This window comes from Magnolia sinica, chromosome 10 (assembly GCF_029962835.1).
Source record: "Magnolia sinica isolate HGM2019 chromosome 10, MsV1, whole genome shotgun sequence".
Classification (NCBI taxonomy): Eukaryota; Viridiplantae; Streptophyta; class Magnoliopsida; order Magnoliales; family Magnoliaceae; genus Magnolia; species Magnolia sinica.
The window spans coordinates 9,008,776-9,027,471 of record NC_080582.1 but is presented as its reverse complement, the minus strand read 5'-3'; the positions used below and the strand labels follow the sequence as shown (position 1 = coordinate 9,027,471).

At 39.6% G+C, this 18,696-nt stretch overlaps 2 protein-coding genes across 16 annotated transcripts in view; both read left to right on the top strand.

Annotated features, from left to right (window-relative positions):
- LOC131257930 (phosphoglycolate phosphatase 2-like) overlaps positions 1-762 on the top strand; it is a 47,391-nt gene extending 46,629 nt beyond the window's left edge. The window contains exon 11 of the mRNA XM_058258899.1: positions 454-762. Coding sequence (XP_058114882.1) covers positions 454-554 — 101 coding nt within the window. The 3' untranslated portion in view covers positions 555-762. The remainder of the gene's footprint in view (positions 1-453) is intronic.
- LOC131257928 (putative disease resistance protein At1g50180) overlaps positions 1-18,696 on the top strand; it is a 50,400-nt gene that overhangs the window by 25,007 nt on the left and 6,697 nt on the right. For 13 of the 15 annotated variants that reach the window (XM_058258895.1, XM_058258883.1, XM_058258890.1 and 10 more), the window contains exon 1: positions 14,977-17,932. In XM_058258895.1, the coding sequence (XP_058114878.1) occupies positions 15,056-16,573 (1,518 nt within the window). In that variant the 5' untranslated portion in view covers positions 14,977-15,055 and the 3' untranslated portion in view covers positions 16,574-17,932. Of the gene's footprint in view, positions 1-4,165; positions 4,245-14,976; positions 17,933-18,696 lie in introns of those variants that run through there. The other 2 variants (XM_058258885.1, XM_058258897.1) reach the window with 2 other exon arrangements.

The window sequence follows — 18,696 nt, the reverse complement described above, 5'->3', positions numbered from 1 at the left end:
GCATCCCTATGTTGGACAGATGTTCATTTGCAGCAATCCCAACCATTTTTATGATGGGCCTTACCATGGATGGGCCACGCCTCTCCCACAAACAACATCACACTATTCATAATCAAAGGCGAGTTATTGATCCAAGAGTAAAAATATTCTAGTATTTTTTTATTTTTATTTTTAAAGGTTCCCCAAAATCAACAGCTACAGTTCCAAAGTAAAATTAGCGACATGTAGGTTGGGTTGTGTCTTTGCAAATCTCATTCAAATCCCATGTAAATGAGAACGTCTTCAAGGTCAGACCCACCTGGTGGATGGCTTGGATATTGCACCTCTGCTATGTACCACATGTGGAATCCCTCGTATACACGTGTGGGCCTAACAAACCTCATTTTAATACAAACACTGATAAAAATGATACACTGATACTCGTATCTCTAAAAAGAAATTGGAGATTTGCAGGTGTGACAACCTTATCTGGTCTTCGTGACCCCTCTAACAACATCCATCCAGATTACTATAGGAACCTGGTATCGGATCTTCTTGAACTCTTGGGATCATGAACCATACATATCTCTGCTAGTATATTTTTTTATCAAACAGATAAAATAAATCGCTATTTATGAAGATTGTGATTTGAAATTCTTGAATGACAATCTGCAGTAATGCAGATGATTCATCATGTATTATGTATCATGTGTATCAAATACATGAGAATTTCTCCAAATATTTGATTAAAGTTGTTGTTTGTGGATGCCCATGCATCTCAAATCCATCAGCTTCTGTTTGTTGAATTACTAGATTTCTACGCTGGCATCCTCATGTAGTTCCAAAATTGACCTGACCCTAGTACTTCCAAACAATTCAGTGGACTAACGGCCCCTCTGGATGCACTTCTACACTAGTTTCACAGTTGCTTTTTCGGTGACTTGACGAAAACCAATTTAGCTATCTTGCCCCTAGTTTGCTAAGGATGAGACAAGGTTTGTGAAAGTGCATCCAAACACACCAAACTAACTAGGATTTGGCTCAAAACACAGTTTAGGCATCAAAGACCCCTTTTGAGGGTGTGTCCAAATCAGCCCAAAGTGCATATTTGGAAACACTTCCTCAAAGGGGAGTTTCTAAAAAGGAGGGTTTTAGGCCTGCTTCTCAATAGAGAAAAACCAATATGATTAGTTTTTGCTGTGGGCAGTGTTTTAGCGCCTATTTTGTTATGCTGAGGATGAGATGAAGGTTTGCAAAGTTCATCCAAATGCTTGATGATCGTTTGCATCAAACCTCAAAGGCCTGTATGGAAGGTGCGTCCAAATGAAGCCCTAAGTGTTTTGGAACCAAGGATCATAGCCTATCGTCACTTCCAAAACTGTTACATATTGCCGGTATCAGCCAATATAGAAGTCCGATCTTATAGAAACTATTTAGAACTTGCATACCAGCATGTCGTGCCAGTAATACTAATTTAACTGTCCAATTTAGTGGTGCCAGTTTAAATGTGTCATGCACAACAAGTCGTGTATCTTGTTATCTGATTATTGGATTTGTGGGCATTTGTTGGACGCTTAAAGTGAAAAATAAATAAATAAATAAAAATCCTGCAATCCTAGTTCAACAAAGGAGTGACCGTGAATCAAAGGTTAGGATTGTTTAACCAATCTGATTTTGCGACTGAATTTGGGACAGCAGGTTCAACAATTTGGTCAGTTTGATTTGAGTCCTGTAGGCCAAATGTATATCATGTATATGTGATATTTCCACCTTTGAGCCTAACTCAGAAACAATGATGTGTTTTAAATGGCCTCAAATGTTGTTTTCGTGTGTGGAATAATGATTGTATAGTATCCAAGCCATGCATCCCATGCGGCCCCAAAGAAGCTTTTAATGGTGAGGGTTCAATCACCATTGTTTCCTGTATGGTCTGCCCTAAATAATGGATCTGCCTAATGTTTATCTCATGCCCTAAAATGAGTTGGAAAATGGATGGATAGTGTAGATAAAAGACATTATGGTGGGCCCATGGAGCCCCATCAGAGGGATGCAGAAGGGGTCTTGCCCCACCTAGAGCTCCACACAGGCAGGGCTCTCAGGAGTTTTTTTTGTGACATATGGGTTATATCAATACCTACTGTCCATTTTTTAATTTCATTTTAGCACATAATCCTGAAAGTGAGGTAGATCAAAAGCTTAAGTGGACCACACCAAAAAAGCAGCTGTTTTTATGACATCCACTGTTGAAATTTTCTTAGGGCCCACTATGATGTTTATTTGCCACCTCAAATATTCACGAGGTCATATATACATGGATGAAGGTAAAATTCAAATATCAGCATGATCCAATGCTTCCTCGGCCCTTGAAGAAGTTTTCAACAGTGGGTGTTTAATCCCCACTACGTAGGCCACTTGAGCCATCCTCTTCTCTGGTCTTATACTATAAAATGATATTTAAAAATAATAATAATAAATAAATAATCGCCACTAAGAGGCACTTCAGTCACCAAGCACTGTGGAGTTCCACCTGTGTTGTATCCACACCATTCATCATTTGGAGAGATCAATTTAAGGCATGACTCAAATAATGTGACCGATCCAAAGCTCAAGTGAACCCCACCATTGAAAACAGTAGGGATAGTGACACCCTCCCTTGATACCTTTTTAGGGCCATCATGATTTTTAATCAAGGTCCAACCTGTTTATAAGTCAATACAGTCATGGACTAAGGTAAAAGAAAAATATCACAGTCAATACCGTCATGAATGCATTTATAAAGGTCGCCCCGTCTCTCACCTAATCCGCACAATCAATACAGTCATGAATGCATTTATAAAGGTGGCCCCGTCTCTCACCTAATCCACGACCGCCCCACATTGTCGTTTTTACCCGGAAACTGGGGACATATCATGGTAATTGTTCCATGCCATTAGATTTGGCACAATTTTTAATTTTTAGAGTTTTAGATTTTCTTCCTTTTTAGAAATAACTTGTAAGTATGCTAGACTCTTTTAGCAAAAGTTTATTTAGAATTTTTTTTTTTAGAAATTAGGCTTTAGAAGAGTTTTAGTAGAATTATGAATTTTATTAGAGTTAAAATTTTGCTATTTTTGGTAATTACGAATTTTAATTTTTTTCTATATTAATAATGTAACAGAGTCATACATAGCAGAAAATATCCATTAATGAAAATTTTCCTGAATTTATTTTATTTTATTGTTTCTTTTCTATCTATAAGTCAAAACAGTTATAGACTAAGATAAAACAAAAATATCACAATCAATTCCGTCATGAATGCATGTATAAAGGTGGCCAGGTCTCTCACCTAATCCGCACAATCAATTCCGTCATGAATGCATGTATAAAGGTGGCCAGGTCTCTCACCTAATCCGCACAATCAATACAGTCATGAATGCATTTATAAAGGTGGCCCCGTCTCTCACCTAATCCGCGACCGCCCCACATTGTCGTTTTTACCCTGAAACTGGGGACATATCATGGTAATTGTTCCATGCCATTAGATTTGGCACAATCCCGTTGCAGCAATAGGAAATTCATGTCCGTGCAACATACGGTACGCGGATTGTTATCTACCCGCCGGTCTCTAGCCATGAACGCACATTTCTATGAGCTGGCCCACCGTGATCTATCTGTTTATCTATGCCGTTCATCTCTTTCTACAGATCATTTTAATATACGAGCACAAAACTAATTTAGATCCAACGCTCAAGTGCACTACATCAGATGACTCTTGCATTTAATGCAAAATGCATGAAATGATTTGCCCACTTAATGCAAACCAGCTTTTTATTTGGTGTGGTCCATTTGGGTGTTTTATTTGCCTCATTTTTATATATTTAACTTAAAATTATCTGAGAGAAGGGATGGACGGCGTGGATATACAGATAAATCACAATAGACCCACCCACAGAACTGCCCATTCGTGGCTTCAGACGGGCGGTGTAGGACGAAATGCGCGTACCGTGTGCTCCGACAGCTTAGATGAAACAACGCTGAAAGTCCACTGCGTTTGTTTGCCACCATTGCTTTTGAAAAAGTGATCCGACAGCCCCTAGAATCATCAAATGCATATTTGTTTTAAATAATCTAATCGGAAATAGATGGACGGCCGTGATGAATACATCACCTGCCGGACGTGGATGGTAGCATCAAACGTTTTTAGAAAGAGAAAGAAAAGCTGCCAAGCGAGTAAAAGAAAAAGAAAAAGAATAGTGGAGTTTTGAAAAAACAGATTGCATTTGGTTGTGAGTAAAGTCTGTGGAGCCCACCGTGCATTGTATCAACTCCATCCATCTCTTTTATCATCTAATTTTAGGGTTTTACAACAAAAATTAATCATATCCAAAGATCAAGTGGACCACACCACCTGAAACAGTGTGAATTGAATTCTACCGTTGAAAAGTTGTTGGGGGCCCACAGAAGTTTTATATCAAGATGATATTTGTTTTTTCCATTCATCCATGTCTTTGTGATCTTATGAACAGTTTGGATGAAAAATAAACATCATTGGGGGCTTAGAAACATTTCAATGGTGAAAATCAATACTTCCACTGTTTCCTTTGGCATGGTCTACTTGAGCTTTTGATATACTTTAGTTTTGGGCTCAACCCCTAAAATGATTTGAAAAAACGGATGGACGGCGTGGATAAACCACATGAATTCACCGTGGGCCCAACAGAGTTTACTCAGTACGCAATCTGATTTCAAGTGTCTAATGGGGACGCGGATTTCCTGCCAAAGCCTTTTGCAGTGAGATCCTGCACAAGGATTTCGGATGGGCCCATTGTGAAGTTCGTCTTAAATCGAACCTGTTAATCCATTTTTAGATATCATTTTTATGACATAATACCAAAACTAAGGTGTATACAAAACTCAAATGGGTCACACGAGAGGAAACAATGGGGATTTAGTGTCCACCGTTGAAATATTTATATGGCCACAAAAGTTTTGCACCGGTATAATATTTTGGTGTTTTCACTTCATCCTAGTAAAAATGACCTTATAAACAGTTTGGATGGCATATAAACATCAAGACGCCTAGGAAGGTTTCAACTGTAGGAATTTCTTTCTCCACTGTTTCATCTTGTATAGCCCAGTTGAGTTTTTGATCATCCTAATTTTTGGTTACATGCCTTAAATTGAGCTCTAAAAATGGATGAATGGATTGGAATTCTTATAAACATCATGGTGGACCCCACCATACATCCCAGCGCTGGAACTTCATGCAAATGGCTTTCCCCGGTGAATCCGCGTCCACAGTTTCCATTTTTAACGGACTGGCTACTCCCCTGCCATACACCAAGTTCCGAGTTCGGCGCACCACAAGGATGATTTTTTATTGAATTTTATTTTTGTTGTATGTACATATAATAATACCTGAGCATAAAGATCCATAATCAAAATACCAAGCAAGAATCTCCATTATAAATCTTGATGGTTACAAGTACAATGCTTTACAAAAGGTACATGCTGTCAACATTGTCAAATCGAAAAATAGATACAATACATCGAGAAAGCTAAGTCTTCTAAGCTACTCCTGCCCTGGAAAAATGGGAAATAGGAAGCTTAGGCAAAAAGCCTAGTAAGTACACACGTGTGTGCAGTGTGTCCTACATGCAAGCAAAATAAATATGCCACAAGAAAATCATATATGTGAAAGGCATGTAACACGTAAGGTATGATATCAATGTCAATGCAATGTATATACATCATAGTAATACTCTGAGTTAATGCTATCAGCATCACCAAGTCATGTTTTCATTTCTCCTCTATCACGTCCATAACTGTATTACACACATCCATAATCACATCATCATCATTATATTGTCATGCCATAATCATACAATGTCAGAGTAAACAATACAGATCAGCTATGTAAATGAAGAGTCATGAAGAGTCAAATATCATATGCCAAGGATGCAATATACAATTCCTGATGAGTTCACGAATGTTGTCAGCCGTATCTAAATGCAAAAGCACAGTAATCCAAAATGCCGTATGCCGTGGATGTAATGCAATATGCAGTGCGAATGGAATAACCATGCTGGAGTGTGAAGTCGGGATGATAGTACATAGTATCGCAGGCTACGTGGTCCATCACAAGGGACTTCTATCCAAACTAGTCTCATACCTAATTTGGATTGTCAAACTCAATATGATAAACTCCTAATCCAGGTTAGTGGCGCACCCCAACCGAAATCCGACCATTGCGAAGGTACATGTAATAAATAGTTGCGAACCATCACCGAGTGGATAGTGAATGAATGAATATGTAACTCCTAATTAATAAGTCCACATATTAGTACAATTCCTCTCTGGGATCATCAGGGTTTAGTACACTCCAAATGGCACTGCTCTCTTACCGCACATCCAAGTGAGCGTAAGAAACCTCGACTATCCGCCTGGCCAATAGTCTGCAATACTTATCCGGCACGTCGATAGCGGACCCATTCACAAGCTAGTCAAACTCGGCTAGTAATGCCCCCTACCCTTGAGCGGATAAGGCCACACCCCCTCTCAACCAACCACGACATAGTGAGAGACGCGACCTCCGGTATTCGGTACTCGGCGCTCATGTATTCACTAGGTCTCGACATTGGAGCGTCTTCCCTCAGAGGTTTAGGGATTTTCACCCGGGGACATCTATGGCACCCGTATACTATAACCAAACATTTTCGGTGTCCCATCCGGCTATCCATTATATGCCTGTGGAGGCAACGACCCTAATGTCGCTAGGGCACACAATGCAAGATGCATGGGTCATACAATACAGTCATGCATCAATCCTGCGCATACCGTGCACTCATGTGAGATAACCTCCGCCTATCAGGGAGTCTCATAACAATCTGCCCAACGACATATGCAATGGTCAACCACATCTCATAACAAACATGCAGATGATGCGTATGAGTATATATAATGATGTTATGTTGTCACATACTCATAATCAGTATCAATAACTGGCCTCAACAATCGGCTTCAACAATGTGGACATTAAACCAACATTGCCCCCAAAGAATAGCCCACATAAACATCAATACATACATCATGGTGAGATCACACATCACATCGGTCCTCAGATACATCACTTTGGGTCTCGCACAAGGGCCGCACATTCATCGCATTGGGCCTCACTCATGGGCTGCATATACATCACATTGGGCCGTATCATATGGGCCTTACACATCGCAATGAGCCTCGTCACATGGACCATGAATACACCATATCAGGCTTCACGACCCATGGGCTTCAACTACACAATAAGTGAGCCCTACACATGCGCCTCAAATATATCACAATGAGCCACAACCCATGGGCCTAAAGTACATCTCAATGAGCCACAACCATGGGTCTCAAATACATCACATTGGGCCTCGAATACATTGCAAGTGGCCTCAAATCTATTTCACAGGTAGGCCACATACCTGGGCCTAATACACATCACTATGGACCACATCACATGGGCCGAAAATATATCTCAATGGGCCTTGCCCATAGGCCACGAATACAGGGCTACACCAATTATGATAAGTCTTATATTACACGTCACATAGTAAATGACTAATATTTGGTGTTACATGGTTAAGGGCCAAGAGTCACATTTCATCATACCAATTACAGTTTAGATATCACAGCGTATAGAATCCAGGACCTTGATAGCATTAGCTTGAGTAACATAACCCTACATTACATTCGGTTTAGTGTACAACTTGGTTATATGTGATTCAAGTGGCGGTATCTATATCGATAAGCACAAACCTACGTTGTTGAATGGCCATCAATACCACTTGATTTCATACGGTTAGGTGGCCTTGTACGTATTTCACATTCATACAATTAGAAGACTACATATACTACATATACTGCACTATTGCCTATGATGAGGTGGTTATATATACATCAAATACCTACATGATTAATGGACCAAACAGGTATATCACACCCTCACACCACTAGAGTCTACATATTTGTTATAATTAAACATGATTAAGGGTTTAAACACAAGTCACATGATCTTATTACTTAGGGCCGCACTCTAACCAAAGTGCCAAGTGATCAAGGGTTGTCCACAATCAGCCCATTTAAGGGATTACTCATCATTACTTCAAGAATTATAATACCAGTTCGTCATATGTTCAACACATGGAGATTATAAACTCTTGTCGAAGAGGCCCAATGGTTGGCCCAAACAAGGCTACCACTGATGGGCCCACATGGCGTTCACTCAAAGTGGGCCTTAACATTCTTGGGCCCACACATCAATGGAATTACAATAAGATCTAGGTGGTGGAGCTCATGAGGCTTTCCCATGAGGTTAAGTCGTGTGTGACCCACTTAAGACTTAGGTCTATCTTGATTCTAGTCCAAATCCTAAAATGATATGAGGAAGTGGATGGTCCGTATGGATTGAATAGATACACCATGGTGGCCTTAGGTTGGATTCAATAGTTAAGTCCTTATTCTCACAGCCTTGTATTGTGTGGTCCAATTCAAGTTGGATTGACTGATCTTTGGGACAATGCCCTAAAGGGGACCCGGTACATGGGCTAGATGGGTTGAATATCTAATACATCATCAGAATGGCCCATAATAAATTTTTAGTAATGAGAATTCAATTTACATTATTTCATAATGAACAGCTATCTAATCATTGGATGGGCCTGAGTCTTGGTAACATACCGTCAAAAGGGTTGATAAAATACATAAACAGTGAGAATCTTAAATATATATCATGTCATAACCATGGTGGATTAAGTGGCATAACTCCTACATCAAAGTGGGCCATACCGCACACAAGTTAAGAGGTTTACCCTCCATTAAATATTCATAATCATTTGTTGGGCCCACAGAGATGTGGTTCATAAATCCAGTCCATCTATTATGTGGGTCGCACTTGGTTGAGGCTTCAGTCCAAGTTTCATATGCATCAAAATTTTAGGTGGACCCCAGAAGTAATTCTATATACTCGAGTTCCGAGTTGTATGAAAGGTTCAAGGAGATCAAAGTTACATGGGCCCCAAAGTGATATATTTATTATATATACATAATTCATTTATTTTTAGATATCATTTTAGAGCATTATCCAATCAAAATGAATCATATCCAAAGATTATTTGGACCTCACCACAAACAGTAGTGGAGATAATGATTTCACCATTAAACAATTCACAGGGCCCACCTTTACGTTGATTTTCCATCCAATCTGTTCATAAGGTCACAAGTCCTGAATTAAGGGGAAAAGCAAATTTCATATTGGTCCAAAACTTCTATGACCCAAAAGGGTTCCAAGGGTAGACATTCAATCCTGGTTGCTTTTGTAGTGTGGCCCACTTGATAGTTAGATCTATCTTTCTATTATTATTATTATTTTTTTATTTTTTTTCTCAAGCCTTAAGACAAGCTCACCAAATGGGTGGATGGTTTGGATATAACATATACCTTATGATCAGACCCATGAAAATTGCTGATTTTTTCAGCTTCATATATTTATATTTATATTTATTTTTTGATGGTATGGGCCACTTGAGTTCCATGTACGACTGAATTTTGGGGTATCCTGTTTTCTAAAGGGGACCCATCGAATGCATGGTGTAGATGCTCGACATGCATCAAAGTAGGGCCTGTGGTGAGGCTCACTTCTCTCCAGGCCCACTGTTTTCTATATGCCATCTTGTTTATATATATATATATATATATATATATATATATATATATATATATATATATATATATATATATATATATATATATATATATAGTTTTTTTTTTCAAATATGGGGCCCACAACAGGACAATCCAGTCCAATATTGCGTGTGTCCCACTAAGTTAAGGGGTCATTCCAAGTTTCGGATACATCAAAATTTCAGGTGGGCCCTCGAAAGTACTTTTATATGTTTTAACACAATATCACTGTTTTCTACAATATGGCCCACCAGAAATTCAGATTGGCTTCATTTTTCGGCTCCATGGCTAAAATGATTCGGGAAATTGAATGGACGGTGTGGATTGAATACATACATCATAGGTGGGGCCTACTATGGTTCCACAGCCCCTTCCCTCTTTTCTTTTAAGTAGCAGCGGGGACGTTGCTTGCTGCAGTGTCCTCTGGACGCTGGTATTTATTTATTTATTTATTGTCGTTTTTGTGTTGTGTGCACGTGTGTGCATGGGCATGTGTGTGTGTTTGGCCAACATAATGGGCCACACTTTGGATGATTTGGATGGCCTACAAAATTCTAGTGGAGCTCACAATCAATGGGTCCCACCCAAAAAATATATATAATTTTCTATTATTATTCTTTTCATATGTATTTTTTCATGAATCCACACCATTAAACACACCATTATCATCATATCATCACCATTTTTTTAATCATCTTTTTATATGTACTCTCCTACATATCCACACCATTGATTATATCATTATCATCAACATCATTTCCACTATACAAAAACACAACAAAGACAAAATAAGAATCGGTAGGGTGGGTGTACTCACCTTGATGAATTTGATGGATGAAATTGATGGAATGGATGGTTGAGATGGATGGAAGGGATGGGATTGACGAAATTGATGGTCCACCAAGGTCACTCCTCTCTCTCTCTCTCTCTCTTATGGAAAATGGTGAAATGCTAAGGGATGGAGGGGTATTTATAAAGAAATGGATAAAATTTTAGTTAAGTTAAGCTAATGTGATTAATATTGCTTAGGCTAGGATTATGGTTTCATGCTTTGTAATTAATGTTGGATTAAAGGAGCATGGGATGGCATGGTGTGGTGATGTCATGCATAGTGTATGGCATGGAGAAAGGTTGACTTTTCATGCACATGAGAGATGAGAGGTATGGGTGTGTGACATCACACACATGGGTAGAGATTCTCTCACCCATGTGTGGCATGTATATGTGTGTATCACATGTGTTGTGTACATGTGTGGAATGAAATACACGGCGCCATGCGCACATGATACACTTATTATTCTTCACGACGTATCTCATTAACGGAGTATCATACCGACGCACGGGTGATACCTCCATGATCGTGGCGATGAGGCAGTCAATATGAGATTCATTTTGAGGTCTTAGGGTTCCTGTCAGTCGGGTTTGTACTATGAACGACCAATCCAGGTCAAGCTAAGGGCATCGATCATCATGCACATATGCATGGAAAATGGTACGGAATGGATGGGGTCTTTATACGCCTCAAATTTACGAACTCTTCACAGTTTGCTAAATTAAACTTCACTCTACAGAGTTTGCAAACCATGATGGATGAGTTTCATCCATGCCGTCCATTTATTTTTCTAGATCATTTTATGATATGAGACGAAAAATGAGTTATAACCCAATCTTAAGTGGCCACATTACAGGAAACGGTGTTGAATGAGCGTAGACCATTAAAAACATTTTGCAGACCATAAAAGTTTTGGATGAAGTTGATATTTGTTTTCCCCCTTCATCTAGGTCTGTATGACTTAACCAACAGATTGTTTGTCAATTAAACGGTACAGTGGGTCTTAGGAGGACTTTAATGATGGATATCCAATCACCATTGTTTTCCTATGGTGTGGTCCATATGAGATTTATATCCCTCTCATTTTTGGGATCAACCCCTAAAATTATATGTAAAAATAGATTAATGGAATGGATAAAACACATACATCATGGTGGGGCCCACAGAGTACCGACCACTACCACCACCGGGCTGGTGGTGGGAGGAAGTAGCCAATCCGCTTTCATTTCCATTTGGGATTCAGTGCCATATTGAGCAGTGAGACTCGCTACTGAAGTGATGTCACCTATTTATATGGGTCCCACTATGATGTATGTTTTGTATCCACACTATCCATCCATTTGGAGAGATCATTTTAGGGCATGAGCCAAAGAATGAACCAGATCCAAAACTCGAGTGGACCCCACCACAGAAAACAGTGGAGAGAGTCATGTCCACCATTAAAAACTTCGAATCCAATCCAAACCTCGTTACTTTGTCTACTAAACCCCATCACTTTGTTTAATGAATCATGTTACTTTGAACCCCGTCACTTTGTGCTACCACCTCGTCACTTTGTCTAGTGAACCTCGTCACTTTATATCGCAACCTGTCACTTTTTCTATCGAACCCGTCACTTTGTCACTGCAACCCGTTACTTTGTCTATGAACCGCGTCACTTTGTACTACAACATCGTCACTTTTATTACGACTGAATCTAATCTAAACCTCGCCACTTTGTCTATTGAACCCCCACTTTGTTCTGCAACCTCATCACTTTGTGTTGCAACCCCATCACTTTATCTATCGAACCTCGTCACTTTGTCAGACCTCATCACTTTGCTCGCACCTGTCACTTTGTCATCGAACCCCTCACTTTATATCGCAACACTTTGTCGACAAGTGAGGGGTTCATAGACAAAGTAACGATGTTCCACTAAATTAGGTGATAGTAGACAAAGTGATGAGGTTGCAGCAAAGTTCAGGTACAGTAGACAAAGTGATGATGTTGTAGTACAAAGTGACGGGGTTCAAGAGAAAAGTGACAGGTTGCAGACAAAGTGACGGGTTCGAGACAAAGTACGAGGTCATAGCATGCAAGGAGGTTCAAGTAGATAAAATGACTGAGTTTACTACACAAAGTAACAAGGTTGCGGACAAAGTGATGGGGCAGAGACAAAGTGACGAGGTTATAACACAAAGTGACGGGCTATAGTAGACAAAGAGGTTGTAATACAAAGTGACGAAGTTCAATAGACAAATAACGAGGTTGCGGTACAAAGTGACGGGGTTCGTATATAAAGTGACGAGGTTGCGTACAAAGTGACGGGGTTCACTAGACAAAGTGACGAGGTTGCAACACAAAGTGACAGGGTTCAGGAGATAAAGTGACGGGGTTGCGGTACAAAGTAACACATTCAGAGACAAATGAAGAGATTTTGATTGGTTTCATCGTAATAAATGGTAGGCGTAACTCTCTCCTATTTTGTGTGGTGGGGTCCACATTATAATAGGACCCATATAATTTGTTCAAATGGATGGATGGTGTAGATACAAAACATACATTATAATAGGACCCATATAAATAGGTGACATCACTTTAGTAGCGAGTCTTACGCTCAATGTGGCACTGAATCCCAAATGGAAATGAAAGCAGATTGGCTACTCCCCCACCACCGGTAAATGGCAGTGGTTAATACTGTGGGCCCCACCATTATGTATGTGTTTCATCCATTCCGTTAATCTATTTTTACATATAATTTTAGGGGTTGATCCCAAAAATGAGAGGGATATAAATCTCATATGGATCACACCACAGGAAAACATTGGCGATTGGATATCCATCATTAAAGTCCTCCAAAGGCCCACCGTGTTGTTTATTTGACATCCAATCTGTTGGTTTGCTCATAAAGACCCAGATGAAGGGAAAAAACAAAGATCAGCTTGATCCAAAACTTTTATGGTCCCCAAAAGTTTTTAATGTTCAGCATTCATTTAACACTATTTCATGTAATGTGGTCCACTTAAGATTGGGTTATACCTCATTTTTAGTCTTAGACCATAAAATGATCTAGAAAAATAAAGGGACGGCATCGATGAAACACATACATCATGGTGGGCCCACATAACACTGAGTGGCAGGGGAGTAGCCAATCCGTTTCTAATGGAAACTGTGGACGCGGATTCACTAGGAAAATCCTTTTGCATGAAATTCCAGCCCTGGGATGTATGGTGAGGTCTATCATGATGTTTATAAGAATTCCAATCCATTCATCCATTTTTAGAGCTCATTTTAAGACATGTAACCAAAAGTTAGGATGATCAAAAACTCAACTGGTCCATACAAGATGAAATAATAGAGAAAGAAATTCCAACCGTTGAAACCTTCTCAGGCGTCTTGATGTTTATATGCCATCCAAACTGTTTAATAAGGTCATTTTTACTAGGATGAAATGAAAACACCAAAATATTAGGCCGATGCAAAACTTTTGTGGCCATATAAATATTTCAACGGTGGACACTAAATCCCCACGTTTCCTCTTATGTGGCCCATTTGAGTTTTAGTAATATGTCCTAAAATGATATTTAAAAATAGATGAACGGATTGGATTTATCACAAATGTAGCGGTGGGCACATTCAAAATCCTTGCATGATCTTACTGCAAAAGGCTTTGGCAGGAAATCCGCGTCCAATTCTCATGGATATTGTCTGAGGAAACTCTGTTAGGCCCACTATGAATTCATGTGGTTTATGCACGCCATCCATCCATTTTTTCGATCATTCTAGGGGTTGAGCCCAAAACTAAAGTATATCAAACGCTCAAGTAGACCATACCAAAGGAAACTTGGAAGTATTGATTTTCACCATTGAAATGTTTCTAAGCCCCCAATGATGTTTCTATTCATCCAAACTGTCATAAGATCACAAAGACATGGATGAATGGAAAAAACAAATATCATCTTGATATAAAACTTCGGTGGGCCCCAAGAATATTTGTGGTCATTTCAATTCACACTGTTTCAGGTGGTGTGGTCCACTTGATCTTTGAATATAATTAATTTTTGTTGTAAAACCTAAAATTAGATGATAAAAGAGATGGATGGAGTTGATACAATGCACGAATGACGAATGTGGGCTCCACAGACTTTACTCAGTACGCTTACCCTGTTGGGTTACTCAGCACGCAAACCGCTTCCGTTAACGTCTCCGTTATACTTCTTATTAAATGTATTTTTTTAATATATTTAAAATATCTGTTTACATGGCGCTTATACTGACGTTGACCAATGAAAACGCGGGAGGCAGGGAGTTCCTGCCTCTGGGAGGCAGAGGATCCGCACTCTTATTTTTAAACAATCTAACCGTAAATAAGATGGACGTACGGCCGTGATTAATATATCACCTGCTGGGCGTGGACGGTAGCATCTTCCCTCTTTAGAAAGAGAAAGAAAAGCTGCCAAGCGAGTAAAAGAAAAAGAAAGAGAAGAGTGGCTTTCATTCACCACCGGTGAGTTTTGAAAGAACAGAGTGCATTTGCTTGTGAGAAGAAGAGAGAGGCTAAGATGATTGCTGAGGCTGTTGTTTCCTCTGTCATAGAAAAACTTGGAGATCTCCTTATCCATGAAGGATTCTTTCTCCGGGAAGTATGTGGTGAGGTCGAGTGGGTTCAAAAAGAACTGACGTGGATGCAGGCTTTTTTAAAAGATGCAGAGACGAAACAAAACGATGCAAGGGTGAAGAAATGGGTAGAAGATGTTAGAGACATTGCTTACAAAGCAGAGGACATCATCGACGAATTCATCTTTAAAATAGAACAAAAGAGAAGAGGTTTTCTTGGTCCTATCAAGAAGACGTTTGCTCGGCATCAGCTAGGCAAGGAGATCGAAAAGATAAAGAACCAACTCGATGAAATCTCTAAGAGAAGATCGAATTATGGCATTAAAGATCTCTGTCAAGGTGGAGAAGGAAGTAGTTCCATGAGTGAAAGTTTGCGAGAGCAGAGGCGAACCTCTCATCTATATGAACAAACGGAACTCATTGGTTTTCAAGAAGATATAAGGACCTTGGTGGCAAGGTTGAGCGAGGGCGATCGACGACGATGTGTGATTTCTATAGTCGGAATGGGTGGTCTTGGCAAGACTACTCTTGCAAAGAAAGTTTATAATCATGACGCTGTTAAGAAGCATTTCAATTGTTGCGCATGGATATATGTATCTCAAGAATATAATGTGAAGGATCTTTTGCTGAGTATTATGAGATGCTTTATGATTCCCACTGAAGACCCGAACGTCGATCAGCTGAGGGTGAAGCTTTTCGAGCATTTGATGGTGAGGAGATATTTTGTAGTGGTAGATGATATCTGGAAGACAGAAGCATGGGATGCTTTAGCAGCTACTTTTCCCGACACGAATAACGGAAGTCGAATCCTGCTTACCACTCGTAACAAAGACATAGCTACAGATGCAGATGCACGATGCCGTCCTCATGAGCTGCAACTTTTAAGAGAAGATGAGAGCTGGGAATTATTTAATAAGAAAGTGTTCTTCCAAGAAGATTCCCATTGCCCTCAATATCTAGAAGGGTTAGGAAGACAGATCGTGGCAAAGTGCCATGGTTTGCCTCTTGCGGTTGTTGTTATTTCGGGCTTATTATCAAGGAAACCAGGGCTTTTAAGTGAATGGGAGAAAGTACTCAAAAGCATTAGCTGGCAATTTGTTGAAGGCGATGCAAATATCTCTCCAATATTAGCTCTAAGCTATGAAGATCTACCCTATCACCTGAAGTCATGCTTTCTCTATCTTGTGGCTTTTCCAGAAAACTACGAAATCTCCGTGGAGGAGTTGATTTGGTTCTGGGTTGCAGAAGGATTTGTACATGCAAGAGGGGCTGAGACATTGGAGGAAGTCGCAGAAGATTGTGTGCAAGAACTAATCCAAAGAAGCCTAATTCAAGTGGTGAAAAAAAGTTTCATCGGCACAATTAAAAGCTGTCGCATCCATGATCTACTACGCGATCTCTCGATCTCAAAAGCAAAGGAAGAAAATTTTCTCCACAGGGACACAGACCCTCTCTTCATGTAAAGCACGTCGACTTTCTATGCAACATAGTATTGGTGAGTACACTTCCTTAAAGCTATCCACTCCATGCGTTCGTTCTATCTTGTGCTTCAGCTTACACAAAGAAATACTTGAAAAGAATCAGCAAAAGTTTCTTTTTGAGAGCTTTCATTTACTCAGGGTTTTACATCTACACCGAATAGGGGTAAAAGAGTTTCCAGATGAAATAGGTACACTTGTGCACTTGAGATACCTTGGCATTACTGGACACGATACGAATCTTGAGACACTCCCATCGTCGATTGCCAATCTTTGCAATTTACAAACACTAGAGATCGAATCTAATGAGATCTGCATACCTAGTGATATTTGGAAGATGCAACAATTAAGGCATGTAAGCGTAAAGAATCGATTTAGGTGTAAAGGATGTAATGCAGGTGGGCTGACCGGGAACAAACTCAGTTTTTCAAGCAACCTACAAACTCTAAGAACTATTTGTGCAGGCGACTGGATAAAAGATTGCTTGGGAGAGCTGGTTAATCTTAGGAAACTAGTAATAGAGGAAGTTAATTTAAGTAGGCATGGAAAGGGATTGTTTGACTCTATTCCTAAATTGGACCACCTCCAGTCTTTGAGTTTACGTGGTGATATTCTAAATATTGCAAGCCTATTTCCGGCAATTTCAAATCGGCTGCATCTGAATAAGCTGCATTTATGGGGAAGGTTAGAGAGGCTACCGGAAACTAATGAATTCTCACCAAATCTCACTAGGCTTACCTTGCAGGCTTCTTTCTTAGTGCAAGACCCGATGATGACACTAGAGAAACTACCAAACCTTCAGATTCTCAAAATGAAGTTGTTTGCATACAAGGGAAAGGAAATGGTCTGCTCTGCGCAAGGGTTTCCTCGACTTCAGTCCTTGACAGTTGCTAGCTTTAATAATTTAGAGCGGTGGATAGTTGAGGAAGGAGCAATGCCGAGTCTTTTACATTTACATATTTTCAAATGCCTACAAATGAAGATGCTTCCAGAAGGATTGGAGCATGTAACTGCACTCAGGAATTTGGAGCTAATTTCTATGCCTCAGAGTTTAATCAATGGGCTTGGTGTAGGGGGAGTGGATTGGCATAAGATTCAACACTTACCCTCCATCGACATTAAGTATACTCAGTGAAAGGCAGAGATCATAGCTAATATATGCTCGAGCAACATATGTAGAAGCTATTGTTTAATGAGGAACACCTTCCACTGAAATATGCTGAAGCTGTTTCTGAAGATAAATATTGATATGGAGAAATTTTATTTGTTGTGGAGACTGGCAATCAAAGACAGGCTTTCATTCTTTGTTGAAGATAGATTCAGGATATCTCCAAAGTAAAGCAGGTGACATTTACTTCTTTCATTTAATTTCTCTACTTTTCATTCATATACTTTCAACTATAATCTTAGTCATTTTAAACTTGAATCCGGATCCTTGCTTGCCACAAGCAGCACCACTGCTGCATTAAATGAAGTGTGTAATGATGTAGTCCAATTAAATTGCAGAAACAAGAAATTATTGTTTGTTGCAATCTGATTGGGCCACATCATCACACACTGCATTTAATGCAGTAGTGCCAACAATGTCAATGATGATGTGAACCAATCAGAATGCAGGAAAACAGGAATTTTCTGTCTGTATCAAGCAGATGATCCCAATTTTAAACTGCAACAATCAAAATTTTCCTGCCCGTGGCAAGCAGAGGATCCGGATTCAAGTTTCTTTATTGCTATGCTTTTATTGTTATCTTTCTTGTTTTGGGGTTTGTACAAGTTGGGTCCCTTTTTCATATTTTTGGTTCAAGGACTATAATATCAGCATTTTAGTACACCTGAACAGTAGCTCCATTTGTAAAAACTAAAAAACCTATTGTATTATACCTCTTACATGTCACGCATGCTGACTGTTTGATGAGATGGCTGAACGAAGAATGTTTTGTGTGGATTGTATTTGAGTCCCATTTTTTTTTTCCTCTACCAATGAGTTGGGAACGGTTTCAATGGATCCAAGGTCGGTGGATCCCTAACCGTGGGGCCACCATGGTATATCTGTTGTATATCCACCATTCATTTTTCTCAATCATTTGTAGGTCATGGATCTAAAAATG